This window comes from Chrysemys picta, chromosome 6, assembly GCF_011386835.1.
Source record: "Chrysemys picta bellii isolate R12L10 chromosome 6, ASM1138683v2, whole genome shotgun sequence".
NCBI lineage: Eukaryota > Metazoa > Chordata > Testudines > Emydidae > Chrysemys > Chrysemys picta.
In genome coordinates this window covers 24,716,992-24,731,234 of record NC_088796.1, presented here as the reverse complement: position 1 = coordinate 24,731,234, position 14,243 = coordinate 24,716,992, and the positions used below count along the sequence as shown (strand labels likewise).

Below are 14,243 nucleotides of genomic sequence, written 5' to 3'. Positions count from 1 at the left end.
GACTTCAATGTGGATCCTAAAATATTACCAAGGATTAATTTAAGGCCTGGTTCTGTACTACTTACTCTGAAAGAACTCTCATTGATGTCAATGGGAGATTTCCCTAAGTAAAGTAGGCAGGATCAAGCCCTTAGAGGTTACTGGGCCAGATTCACTACTGCATTAAGCCAGTTTTATGCTGATGTAATTGTTGGAATCAGTTAAATCAACAGTGCCATTTCTAACAGTAGATTTCTACTATGAGTTTGCTTGCTTTGCAAAATTTAGTGTTACTAAAACTTAAAGTAATAAAGTTAACACTTACCTCTGCTTCTTTTTTCTTTTTTAACAATTTTTGGGCTTCAATAGCTTTCAAGGTACGGTTTAGTGGGGGTTTTGGAATCTGTATAATAGCTGCTTGAATCCTGGCCATTATTTCATTTTGTCTCCTTCTTCCTTTACGATGCTGAACATCCAGTATAAATCTGTTCAGTTACTTGAATGTATGTAAAATATACTATACAAGTATTGTAATTCATCCATAGAATAATTCTTATAAGCAGAAAGTACTTGAACAAACAAGTTCCAATCTTGCATATAGTGCTATAAAAACGTATGATTAAACCATTTTTCAAAAAGTAGAACATTAAAAAAAATGAAATCAAGAAGTCCATCTCTACATGTTATGTATAATTAAGTCTTAATGACTGTATTTTGAGTTCTCCTGATTTGTCAGTCCCCTATATGCATGTGAAACAATCTTTTCTTTGGGCCAAAAACTGATCTTGTAAACTAACTTTCTAACTGATCAACAGTCATAGCAACATCCTAGCACACTATGGCTTTGCATGTGGTTGGTCCATGTTGGGAGAGGGAGGTATACTATTCAAACAGCAGTATCAGAAGGTGTATGTCTTCACAATGCATAATGCCTCCTGGGGCTGGTAGCGGTGGAGAATAGTACACAAAGAAATCTCCCTTGGTATGTTCCTCCAAAGATGCATCGAGGACTCTCATTATGCAGCTTTACTGGTGTACTGGGATCAGGGTCTTCACCTCATCCCCTCCTTGTGCAGATAGGCACCCACAGCAACTTGTAACACTGCCAACCCTGCACTCCCAAGTGCTCACAGCCACAAGTCTTCCCTCCCCACCACTCTGAGGGTGCACTACTCTGTGGCCCTTCCCCATTTTGTGCCACCACAGAGGAGAAGGATAGACCTCAGTGTCACACTACTTTTATTTACTCAACTCCATTACAGATAATACCAGTGTGCCTCCACAAAACATGATTACTGATCTGTCAGATGGAGGATTTTTTAATAACCAAAATTTGCAATATGTATATTTTTAAAATTAAAAACTGGTAATATAATAATTAAAGACTTTCTTGTTTCACTGACAATTGCATGTGTTAACATTTCCCTTTTTTCATTTCTCTTCTTTCTCTGAGAGAAAGTTGCACGGACCCTCACCATTTTTCTTATGTCTCCTCTGCTTTTTTGCAGGTTTTTTTGTCTCTTCTACTTTCCCCTTCCACCATCCTTAGTCCTCTCTCTCAAAAGGCTTTTAACATTAAATTGGATAAAATACTAAACGTTGAATCTGAAATTAATACTCCTCATTCAACAATTGATTGATAAAGGACTGAAGAACTGCATCCCCCAATGATATTGAAGTGCTGCTCTGAATAGAGGGAAAACAGTACGTTGAAAGGCTTCCTATTCTCTTCTAAAATTTACTTTTTTTCCCTCTTTAGAAGCAACAAGTAACCCAAGTGACATTTCTGAGTAGCATTTCAAATACAGTCAAGCACCAATTCTCTGGTGCCTTTTTGAAAAATTGTTGAAGCTATCTTCAGATCCAAGCTTTTGGCCATCAATTGTGAATATATAGCAGGAAAGAGGTGAAGCTGCACCAGTGGGTCAGGAGATGTGAAAGATACCAAAGTGTCACCATCAAGCAGACTACAGTAGATTAGGTATACCTGGGTAAGAGTTTGAGGTTGGGTGGAAAAAGCAATTTACCTCCTGAGATTAAACAAAAAAGTCAACCCCAAAAGGGAGCATTATATCAAAGATAAGAGAAGCGTGTTTTTATTTTAAAGGTATTTTAAATGTCATTTACATATTTTGGCGAAGAATATTTAGATGGGTAAGGATAGTTTACTTTCTTTTCTTATTTTTCTTATACTGATAAGACCCACTGCATAATCATAGTAAGACTCTTCACGTTGTGTGTCATATTTGGATATTACAACTTTTCATGTGATTGTGGCATTTGCCCTTTATCCTTATTCCTAACAATCCACTTCTGTCATGGCAATATACAAACACACCAATCACTTTATTGTCCTGATGTATGTAAATCTTAATATTTTAAGTGATTTATAAAATACTATTGGTTACATAGCCACATCTTTATGTTTGTCAAGAGTGTTACACATATTTCTGCTTTTCCATCAATATGTATGTGTGGAGCAATATAAAGGGAATTAATGGCTTCAACAGGACTAATAGAACACTTAAAGCTTACATAAGTAAACATCTGCAGGATTGGATTCTTGGTATGAAAAAATAAATTGGCTTTTCACCTTTTCAATGTCTTGGGCTCTTTGCTCCTCCTGGATTTTTTTAACTTTCTGTTGTTCTGCAAACTGTATATGAGCTATTTTATTTTCCATGTGCTTAGATTTCATTTCAAAATGCTCTGAAACCTGCTGCAGTCTCAAGTCAGTCTGCCGTGGCATTAGGCTTCTAAGACGCTATGATGAAATAATGTTTCAAAATATCTCAGAGTTAGAAAGAGTAACACAAACATTAGATTTAACCAGTTAAACAGTAACACAAACATTACATTTAACCACTTAAACATTAAACTACTGTACCTCCAAAACTCAAAACAGTCCTAAAGGGACATTTAAGAAAATAGTTTTGAATAGACACTTCCCATAAACTGATGTTCGTAGAACAACAGCTAGATATACAGGAATTTTTTTATTTTATTTTTTTCAGAAAAATTGCCGGATTTGCTGAAATTGACGTAGAGAGTTGTAAATTACAGGATGGCAAATGGTATTTGAACAGATGAATTCAGTCAGTTGCAGGAAATGCTGAATCAGGTGTTCCTTGTTACTGTAGCTGCACCTCTTTTCCCTTTTTGGTTTGTGCTATCCACATACAACCTCCTGGTGAAGGGATATTATGGCTGCTCCCACTCTCCTTGAGGATCATTCTGCCAGTGGAAACCTATGTCTGATTTTGTGCCACCAAACAGCATATAAACAATGGATAAATTTGATTCACAACATACAGCTTATTCAAAATTGCTCACCCTCATGTGGCCTGCTCTCAGAGAGCACTACTAATGAGATCAGGGAGTGTGTACTCTGGCAGGACCTACACGGCTAACCCTCTTCTCAGTCTTCTGCTCTTTGCGCAATTTCAGCATGCAAACTGTACTGCCGAGAAGAATAAGATGGCAGCTGCTGTAAAACTACTGGCCTGTGCTGTTATTTCCTTTGAGGCAATAAAGAAGCCTGGGGAAGAAAGTAGCCAACAAATGGAAAGAGGCAAAGCAAGGAAACAGAGAATCTTGAAGCTGATTGGCCTGCCTATGAATCAATGAAGGGGATGGAAAACTAAGCATCTGTCACAAACGCTACAGATAGGTACTCTATGTCGAATAGAAAGTTGAGTTAAATGAGCTGAATGTTTTTGGATTTTTTTTTGTTACCCAAAAGGTATAAGTAAATGTGCTGCATTTTAGTCTGTTGATTATCTAGTGATGTATATGACAAACTTAATTAACCTACCTCTCGATACAACTCACTCTCAATGCCCTGGAGCTTTGCAGGTGCTGCAGGTCTCATTGCTTCCATGGCTACTCCTGTGAGCCCCGCCTTTTTCTTTTTTTCTAGGGCAACATACAGTTGATACAAAAGCTTGGTTGCAGCCCCATGCTGTTCAGTCATGATATTTTGGGCCTCATTTTGGTCAAACTGCACACCAAGGAGTTGAAATGTTGGTTCCAGGCGAGAAAAATTGTTAAGTTTAGAGTTTGCGACCCTATATGTTTAAAAAAAACAAAAAACTATATGTAGTATGGTATTTTGCTATGATAAAGTATTATACATACTGCAAAGTACTATGTTACTTTGCACTTCATAGAGTTTATTTTCATAGATCTTAAGGCCAGAAGGGACCATTAGAAACACTACCTGAATGTCCAACTTGCTGCAGTAAGCACTGTGATGATATATACCACTATATCAGGTTATAAGGAAAAAAAACTGACTCTGAATAAGAGTTAAAAGTAGGTTGTAATGTGCATGGTGAATACAAAAATAATGAATTATTCATTGATACACACTCAAAAGAAACAATTCAAAATATTCAATATATTCAAAACTTTTTGATTTAAACAAAACCCTTTCATTAATCTAGGTAGCTGTAGGAGAGAATGCAGGCAGAAGCCCAGCAGCAGAATGGGGGCTATCCAGTTTACTGCGCTGAATGCAGCATGTATGATTACCTGCCCTGTGGGTGGGTGGTGTACGTGTGCATTCAGTGCAAGAAGCTCCTGACCCTCAGAGACTGCGTTCGGGCTTTGGAGGCCAGGGTGGCAGAACTGGAGGAGCTAAGGGAGGCAGAGAGGTATGTTGATGAGGCTTTCCGGGACACTGTAGATTTGTCCCACTTCTGGTCAGACAGTCCCTGCGTTGTTGAGGAGGATGAAAGGCCCAGGGAAGTAGACCAGTCAATGGAAGCAGAGGGAAACCTTCCCATAGTTGGGACCTCCTTCCAGATGGTGTGGGGGTATCCTCTCACACTGAGGTTACCTCTCCGGGGGAGTGAACTCCAGTTGCTAGGAAAAGGCAGGTGTTAGTAATGGGAGATTCGATCATTAGAAGCATAGATAGCTGGGTTTGTGATGACCGGGAGAACACCATATGCTAACTTGCCTGCCTGGTGCGAAGTTTGCGGATGTCTCAAGGCATCTAGATAGACTTATGTGTAGTGCTGGGGAGGAGCCGGTGGTCTTGGTACATGTAGGTACCAATGACATAGGGAAGGGTAGGAGAGAGGTCCTGGAGACCAAATTTAGGTGGATAGGGAAGAGATTGAAATCCAGGACATCTATGGAGGCATTCTCAGAAATGCTTCCAGTTCCACGCACAGGGCCAGGTAGGCAGGCAAAGCTTCAGAGTCTCAATGCGTGGATGAGACGATGGTGTAGAGAGGAGGGGTTTCGATTTATTAGGAACTGGGGAAACTTTTGGGATGGGGGAGCCTATACAGGAGGGATGGGCTCCACCTAAACCAAAATGGAACCAGACTGCTGGCTCTTAACATTAAAAAGGGTGCAGAGCAGTTTTTAAACTAAGAGATGGGGGAAAGCCGACTGCTGCAGAGGAGAATATGGATCGGACAGAGATTTCTCTTAGAGGAGAGTCTATTGATAGAGATTCTCTAGGTTTTAGTCAGGAGGAGATGATGGAAGAGGATAAAGAAGGGGCCAGATCAGACAAGAAACATTCACATAAAAAAGAATCCGACACATCAGAAAAGGGCAGACAAATAAACAGTGACAAGTTTTTAAAGTGCTTGTACACAAATGCTAGAAGTCTAAATAATAAGATGGGTGAATTAGAGTGCCTTGTGTTAAAGGAGGATATTGATATAAAAGGCACCACAGAAACCTGGTGGAATGAGAACAGTCAATGGGACACAATGATTCCAGGGTACAAAATATATTGGAAGGACAGAACAGGTTGTGGGGGGTTGGAAGGGGAGGGAATGGCACTATACGGGAAAGAAAATGTAGAATCAAATGAAGTAAAAATCTTAAGTGAATCCACATGTTCCATAGAATCTCTATGGATAGTAATTTCATGCTCTAAAAAGAATATAACATTAGGGATCTATTATCGACCACCTCACCAGGACAGTGATAATGACGATGAAATGCTAAGGGAGATTAGAAAGGCTATCAAAATAAAGAACTCAGTAATAGTGGGGGATTTCAATTATCCCCATATTGACTGGGAACATTTCACTTCAGGACGAAATGCAGAGACAAAATTTCTCGATACTTTAAATTACTGCTTCTTGGAGCAGCTGGTACAGGAACCCACAAAGGGAGAGACAACTCTAGATTTAGTCCTGAGTGGAGCGCAGGATCTGGTCCAAGAGGTAACTATAACAGGACCGCTTGGAAATAGTGACCATAATATAATAACATTTAACATTCCAGTGGTGGGAAGAACGCCTCAACAGCCCAACACTGTGGCATTTAACTTCAGAAAGGGGAACTATGCAAAAACAAGGGGGTTAGTTAAACAGAAATTAAAAGGTACAGTGACTAGAGTGAAATTCCTGCAAGCTGCATGGACACTTCTCAAAGACACCATAATAGAAGCCCAACTTAAATGTATACCCCCAAATTAAAATACACAGTAAAGGAACTAAAAAAGAGCCACTGTGGCTTAACAACCATGTAAAAGAAGCAGTGGGAGATAAAAAGGCATCTTTTAAAAAGTGGAAGTCAAATCCTAGTGAGGTAAATAGAAAGGAGCATAAACACTGCCAAATGAAGTGTAAAAATGTAATAAGAAAAGCCAAAAAGGAGTTTGAAGAACAGCCAGCCAAAAACTCAAAAGGTAATAACAAAATGTTTAAGTATATCAGAAGCAGGAAGCCTGCTAAACAACCAGAAGGGCCCCTGGACGATCAAGATACAAAAGGAGCACTTAAAGATGATAAAGTCATTGCGGAGAAACTAAATGAATTCTTTGCTTCAGTCTTCACGGCTGAGGATTAGGTTAGGGAGATTCCCAAACCTGAGCAGGGCCGCCCAGAGGATTCAGGGGGCCTGGGGCAAAGCAGGGGCGCTGCGGCCAGCACTGGCTTTAGGCACCGCGGGACCCAATTCGAAGGAGCTGCCGCTGAAGTCCCGCCGCTGTCTTCGGCGGCAGCTCAATCGCTGCTCCGGAGGAAGGACCCTCCGCCAAAATGCCGCCAAAGACAGCGGCAACGATTGAGCTGCCACCGAAGACAGCGGCGGGACTTCGGCGGCAGCTCCTTCAGGATGTTGTGGGGCCCTCTTAGGGGCGCGGGGCCCGATTCCGGTCCTGCCTGCAGCCCTTGTACTCACCCGGCGGCGGTCCGGGTCTTCCGCAGCATTTCGGCGGCAGGGGACCTTTCAGTTGCTCCACGTCTTCGGCAGCACTGAAGGGCCTCCCGCCACCGAAATGCTGCCGTAGACTCGGATTGCCGCTGGGCGAATTGTCACAGATTGAAGTGTCACTAAAGGAGGTTTTGGAATTAATTGATAAACTTAACAATAACAAGTCACCGGGACCAGATGGCATTCACCCAAGAGTTCTGAAAGAACTCAAATGTGAAATTGCGGAACTACTAACTATGGTTTGTAACCTGTCCTTTAAAATCGGCTTCTGTACCCAATGACTGGAAGATAGCTAATGTAACGCCAATATTTAAAAAGGGCTCTAGAGGTGATCCTGGCAATTACAGACCGGTAAGTCTAACGTCAGTACCAGGCAAATTAGTTGAAACAATCAAAGAATAAAATTGTCAGACACATAGAAGAACATAATTTGTTAGGCAAAAGTCAACATGATTTCTGTAAAGGGAAATCATGTCTCACTAATCTATTGAAGTTCGTTGAAGGGGTCAACAAACATGTGGACAAGTGGGATCCAGTGGACATAGTGTACTTAGATTTCCAGAAAGCCTTTGACAAGGTCCCTCACCAAAGGCTCTTAGGTAAATTATCATGTGATAAGATGGAAGATCCTTTCATGGATTGAGAACTGGTTAAAAGACAAGGAACAAAGGGTAGGAATAAATGGTAAATTTTCAGAATGGAGAGGGGTAACTACTGGTGTTCCCCAAGGGTCAATCCTAGGACCAATCCTATTCAACTTATTCATAAATGATCTGGAGAAAGGGGTAAAAAGTGAGGTGGCAAAGTTTGCAAATATACTAAATTGCTCAAGATAGTTAAGACCAAAGCAGACTCTGAAGTACTTCAAAAAGAACACACAAAACTAAGTGATTGGGCAACAAAATAGCAAATGAAATTTAATGTGGATAAATGTAAAGTAATGCACATTGGAAAAAATAACCCCAACTATACATACAATATGATGAGGGCTAATTTAACAACAACTAATCAAGAAAAAGTAATTGGAGTCATCGTGGATAGGTCTCTGAAGACATCCACGCAGTGTGCAGCTGCAGTCAAAAAGGCAAACAGGATGTTAGGAATCATTAAAAAAGGGATAGCGAATAAGACGGAGAATATCTTATTGTCCTTATATAAATCCATGGTACGCCCACATCTTGAATACTGCGTACAGATGTGGTCTCCTCATCTCAAAAAAGATATACTGGCATTAGAAAAAGTTCAGAAAAGGGCAACTAAAATGATTAGGGGTTTGGAACGGATCCCATATGAGGAGAGATTAAAGAAGCTAGGACTTTTCAGTTGGAAAAGAGGAGACTGGGGGGCGAATATGATAAAGGTATATAAAATCATGAGTGGTGTGGAGAAAGTGAGTAAGGAAAAGTTATTTACTTGTTCCCATAATATAAGAACGAGGGGCCACCAAATGAAATTAATAGGCAGCAGGTTTAAAACAAATAAAAGGAAGTTCTTCTTCTTCACACAGTGCACAGTCAACCTGTGGAACTCCTTGCCTGAGGAGGTTGTGAAGGCTAGGACTATAACAGGGTTTAAAAGAGAACTAGATAAATTCATGGAGGTTAAGTCCATTAATGGCTATTAGCCAGGATGGGTAAGGAATGGTGTCCCTAGTCTCTATTTGTCAGAGGGTGGAGATGGATGGCAGGAGAGAGGTCACTTGATCATTACCTGTTAGGTTCACTCCCTCTGGGGCACCTTGCATTGGCCACTGTTGGAAGACAGGATACTGGGCTGGATGGACCTTTGGTCTGACCCAGTATGGCCATTCTTATGCTCTTATGTATGAAAGCTCTACTGGAGTCTAAAAGCAATCTAGGATTTTTGGATTGATTTATTTTAAAAGGGTATACAAACAGTTAAAAAAGCTCTTTACTTAGATTGTGCTGTAAATAGTTCTTTAATCTAGCTAGCATGGTTAATAGTGAAGACATGGCAGCAAGGACTTCACTGCATGCTAACAACCCAAGTACATACCCAGAGTTCCTGATGGGCTTGTACTGGGGCAGCTAGTCTGTGCTGAAATGTGTGCTGCCACGCCTTCATTACTACAGTAGAACCTCAGAGTAATGAGTTCTTTCAAAAGTTTACAACTGAACATTAACTTAATACAGCTTTTTAACTTTACTATGCAGAAGAAAAATGCTGCTTTTAACTATCTTTAAACGATATAAGCAGAGAAATAGTTTCCTTACCTGGTCAAATCTTCTTTTAAAACTTTCCCTTTATTTTTTTTAGTAGTTTACATTTAACACAGTACTATACTGTATTTGCCCCCCCCTTTTTTTTGTCTCTGCTGCAGCCTGATTGCATACTTCCGCTTCCATATGAGGTGTGCGGTTGACCGGTCAGTTCATAACTCTGGTGTTCGTAACTCTGAAGTTGTACTGTACTGTTACCTGTACTAGGAGCTAGCACGAGTATGCCTACCTGTTCTCCAAGCCCACCTTCATTTGCTAAGTGGATATGTCATTAGATAGAAGCTCCACCCTACTACTAATTTCATTGGAAGATTTTATTATAATGTCCTTTGCCCAGTCAATGGAAAACGTATTGTAAATTCCAATTCCTGCATAATTTACATCAGAAGTGCATTCTGACTGATATGTTAAAAGAATGAGGGACATCCCTCTGACTGATACTTGGCCCCTTCCGGGCGGTCCGAAGCCAGGGCTGGCCGCCTTCCCAGCAGTCTGGGGCCAGGGAGGACAGGGCCGGCCACCTTCTTGGCGCTGGGGCCACGTGCCGCCCACCTTCGCACGCCCTCCCAGTGCTCCTTTGGGGTTAGGGGATTAGCAGCAGGACTGGGCCAGTGGCTGCGGGGGGGGGGGGAGGGCAGAGGAGGGCGTCTCTGCGCTCTGCTGGGGGGTGTGGCTCTGGGCTCCGGTGTGGGCGGAAGGGGTGGGGGCTGGGGACTAGCCTCCCCCAGCCGGTGGTTCATACACCGCCCATGACCTTCTCATAATTCCTTCAAAGTCTCTCTCCTAAAAATCATGCCCTGTCAAATTACAAATGGATTGGCTTTGGTTTGGCCAATATAAGAAATGGAAGGAGAAAATCAGGCTTATGACTTAAGCCTTGTTTCACAAATAGCTATGGAGAGGCTAAGCTCTTTCTGTAATATGGTTCAGTAAAGATATACTATTCTGAAGAGTTCTCCTTACAGAGGAACCTAGTATCAAACAGACCTTCATTTTCATTCCAGTAATGGTCTCAATAATGCTGTATATGGAGGTAGTATCACCTCCCTATGTGATGTTCCCATTGCTTACAAACCAAGGATTGTGCTAGCCCACTTGGCCACAGCATTGCACTGGCAGATCATGTTCAACTGGTTAGCCATCATGATCCCTAAGGCCTTTTAAAAGTCACTGCATTCCAGGATACGGTCCCCCATCCTATAAATATGACCTACATTCTTTGTTCCTAGATATATGACCTTGCATTTGGCTCCATTTGAACTTGTGTTTTAATAAGCTCAGTTTAACAAGTGATCCAGATCTCTCTGTATAACTGACGATGGGTTAATTACCACTCCACCAATTTGTGTGTCACCTGGAAACTTTATCAGCACTGACTTTATAGATCCTGAATAGCATTAGAACAAGAACAGATCTTTGTAGGACTCCACTAGAAATACTCCATAGAATGATTATTTTCCTATTTTTGAGATCTATGTTACCCAGTTTTTAATCTATTCTTACATCAATTTTGTACAGTGCTAATTTTTTTAATCAAAAGTTCATGCAGTGCTAAATTAAATACCTATTTTCCATAGGACCATGCTGATTGACATAAAGGATTGCAGCACAATTAATCATCCTCGTATATCTTTCCAGTAAATATTTAATGAATGGTCAGATCCTTTGGAAGTATGCAGCTAATTAATGCAGCTAGCGCATATAATATGTCGCTAACTAATGACTGGTATGTAACTTCATCAAATCCTGCTAGGTATCACTAAAAAATCTTCAATGATAAACAAACATCTTGTATAAGTTACATAGGAGATATAATACATGCTCTAGCTGTGCCTTAAGTTACAAACCTGCTTTGTGAAAATTGGTTAAAGTCATCCTGAAGTTCATATTTGTGCAGAATTTCTCCAAGTAGGTAGCCAGTAGAAAATTCTTTTGGGAATGATTTTGGATCTGGGTTAAAAAACAAGCAACAGCAACAAAATACAAGTTACCATATGAATAATATTAGAGATCATTACAGAATGTGTATAACATCAGAGACTTATACTTAATTTTTGGTTCAACTCATTATTGCTCTTATAAAATCTTTACATGTAAATTAACTTTGAAGTTTTATAAATTAAATGACTATATTAAAATAACTTTAGGATTAGAAATGGTCTTCAAATAGCCAGTACTTATGTTGTATAACCCTACTAAGAGCTAAATTCCATAATCGACTCCATCATCTAAAATCTAAATTTCAATATCAAAAGATAAATTACACTATTATAACTATTTACCTTTGGCTCAAAATTAAAATTTTGCAAAACCAATACTTGACAGGTAACAGTTACTAACTCTTCTGCTCCTAAAACACACACAGAAACAAAACCAGCCAGTAAATATGTTCTAAGATGCCTGATTTTCAATAAGGGATGTCTCTCTCATTATAGAATAGATGCTTCTCTAAAGTCAATAATTCAAACAGCAGGAATTGCTGTATAAACATAAATTCGGGTACTTTCTATCCTCAAGTCCCTTATTAATTGATAGAACTGAAATTTTTCGTGACCCCTGAGTCCACAGGGATCTAGGGGAGAATAATCACCATTTTTTTTTCACAAAGGTTATTTTCGAGATTTTTAAAGGGATTATGTTGTAATTGTTTGTGTGGAAAAAGTAAAATCCACAGCTGGTTTTAGCCCTTTATTTGGGTCTGAGGAAAGAGGGTGAATTCACTTATACATCAGCCAGAGCTATCATGTAGTACTACTACTGCCACTGGCATTACCTCAAGGTCAGTAACTCTCATATATGGCATGTGGCATCTGCAGGAAGGTATATGAATACGTCTATAGGTAAATCAAAATTCAGACGTGTATGGAAGAGAATTAGGGCAATGGTATTTTCAGTTGAAAGTAGTTATTACAGAGAGTGCACAAAGCCTACTCCAGGTGTAGGGAGTATATGAATAATACCAACGTGCCAACAACCCGACTGCCATCCCAGCAGCAGAACCCTCCTGCTACTCCCACCTTACCCAGTCACCACATTCCCAAACTTGCCTGCAGACGCCCAGACAACCTCACCCGTCTCCGGGACGCCAAAGTCTCCCCAAAAGTGACTCCCACCCACGGGGAATCGAAAGTCGAGCAGGGAACCCACCCATCTCTCTAGCTGCACATTGATACTGAGGCCGTCTTGCTGTGGCGCAGGCCGAGGGGGCATCCCCCTGTGCACTGCCCTCTGGGACTCCCCTTCGGGCAGCAACTCGGAAGCCCTTACACCGTACGTAATGCCCTAACGAAGAATTGCCCGGGGGCTCCTATCCACCGGCCCCTGCGAACAGACACACCTGAGGGGAACCCCTAGAGGTGCCTAGGCACACGGTGGTCTGTGGGCACCCCCGGGCCCTGCCTCCCCAGCTGCGGCACCAGCCCTCCAGGACCCAGGTGTCGGAGCCCTTGACTCACCCACGGTCCGGGAGAGCTTCACCTCCCGGTTCAGCCACTCGCACAGAATGTCCGACATGGCAGCCGCAGGCAAACCCCACTCACACGGGCCCGGTTCCGCGTCCTGTTACCATGGTGACATGTAGGCAGTATCTAACGCATGCGCTGTGGCGGGGCCTCGGACTACGTAGCGGGACCAGGTGTGCCTTGTGAACCGCGCATGCGCAGTGGAATAGCTACGCTGCGGGGGGCGGGGAGAATGGCTTCTACTGAGCGCATGCGTCCACAGGGGTGAGCGTGAACTGTTTTGTGTTGGCCCCGTTTGGCGCTGGCGCATGCGCAGTGCAGTAAGCAGCGGTCTCTGGTGGGTACTGTAATTGTGTCGCTCAGTGTTGAACGGGAGGCAGCTTGGGGCGGGACAAGCCGTGGGAGGAGAGTCCACACGGAGAAGCTTGGGGTGAGGTTAGGGGAGCTGGAACATAGACCAACGCGACCAAGGCGCTTGTGGGGGAAGGGCTGCCCCTCGGCTATGTTGAGAGGGGAATGGGAGGGATGCCCCAGTGCTGGGGGGTTTAGTGTAGGAGACGAGTGCAAAGCCCAGATGGGGGGAAGGGGCGTTGAGGCCCTTGTGGGAGAATTTGAACAGGGGGAGGATGAAGCTTTTGTGGGAGAAATTAATGGAGATATCCCATCTCCTAGAACTGGAAGGGACCTTGAAAGGTCATCGAGTCCAGCCCCCTGCCTTCACTAGCAGGACCAAGTACTGATTTTGCCCCAGATCCCCAAGTGGCCCCCTCAAGGATTGAACTCACAACCCTGGGGTTAAGCAGGCCAATGTTCAAACCACTGAGCTATCCCTCCCCCCTGAGTTATCCCTCCCCCCTGGGGGCCGTAGCTGGCCCTCCAGAAGTTTTAATCTGGCCCTCGAGCTCCTGCTGGGGAGCAGGGTCCAGGGCTTGCTCTGCTCCGGCACTTCAGCCAGGGAGCGGGGTCAGGGCCTTGCCCCACTCTGTGTGGCTCCTGGAAGTAGCAGCATGTCCCCCCTCCGGCTTCTATGTGTAGTGGCAGCTGGGGGCTTCGCACACTGCCCCCGCCCCAAGCGCCTGCGGACAGGGCAGCGTGTAGAGCCGCCTGGCTGCGCCTCCACGTAGGAACCGAAGGGGGACATGCCGCTGCTTCTGGGAGCTGCTTGAGGTAAGCGCCACCCAGAGCCTGCACCCCTGACCGTCACCCATGCCGCAACCCCAGCCCTGATCCCTCTCCTACCTTCTGAACCCCTTGGTCCCAGCCTGAAATACCCTCCTGCACCCTCATCCCCGGCCCCACCCCAGAGCCTGCACCCCCAGCTGGAGCCCTCATCTAGCCCTGCACCCCAACCCTCTGCCCCAGCCCGGAGCCCCCT

The 14,243-nt window shown here is 43.2% G+C and overlaps 2 protein-coding genes across 12 annotated transcripts in view; one reads left to right on the top strand and one right to left on the bottom strand.

Moving 5' to 3' along the window:
* Nucleotides 1–13,076, bottom strand: part of LOC135972104 (sperm flagellar protein 2-like) — a 37,956-nt gene extending 24,880 nt beyond the window's left edge. Inside the window, exons 1-5 of the mRNA XM_065598861.1 lie at nucleotides 12,863–13,076; nucleotides 11,255–11,357; nucleotides 3,794–4,046; nucleotides 2,573–2,743; nucleotides 305–445 (exon numbers count right to left, since the gene is read on the bottom strand). Of these exons, the coding sequence (XP_065454933.1) occupies nucleotides 305–445; nucleotides 2,573–2,743; nucleotides 3,794–4,046; nucleotides 11,255–11,357; nucleotides 12,863–12,920 (726 nt within the window). The 5' untranslated portion in view covers nucleotides 12,921–13,076. The remainder of the gene's footprint in view (nucleotides 1–304; nucleotides 446–2,572; nucleotides 2,744–3,793; nucleotides 4,047–11,254; nucleotides 11,358–12,862) is intronic.
* Nucleotides 13,064–14,243, top strand: part of PRLR (prolactin receptor) — a 341,587-nt gene continuing 340,407 nt past the window's right edge. For 4 of the 11 annotated variants that reach the window (XM_024108363.3, XM_042845475.2, XM_065598856.1 and 1 more), the window contains exon 1: nucleotides 13,064–13,205. The gene's annotated coding sequence lies outside the window, so the exon portion shown is untranslated. The other 7 variants (XM_042845472.2, XM_042845469.2, XM_042845466.2 and 4 more) reach the window with 3 other exon arrangements.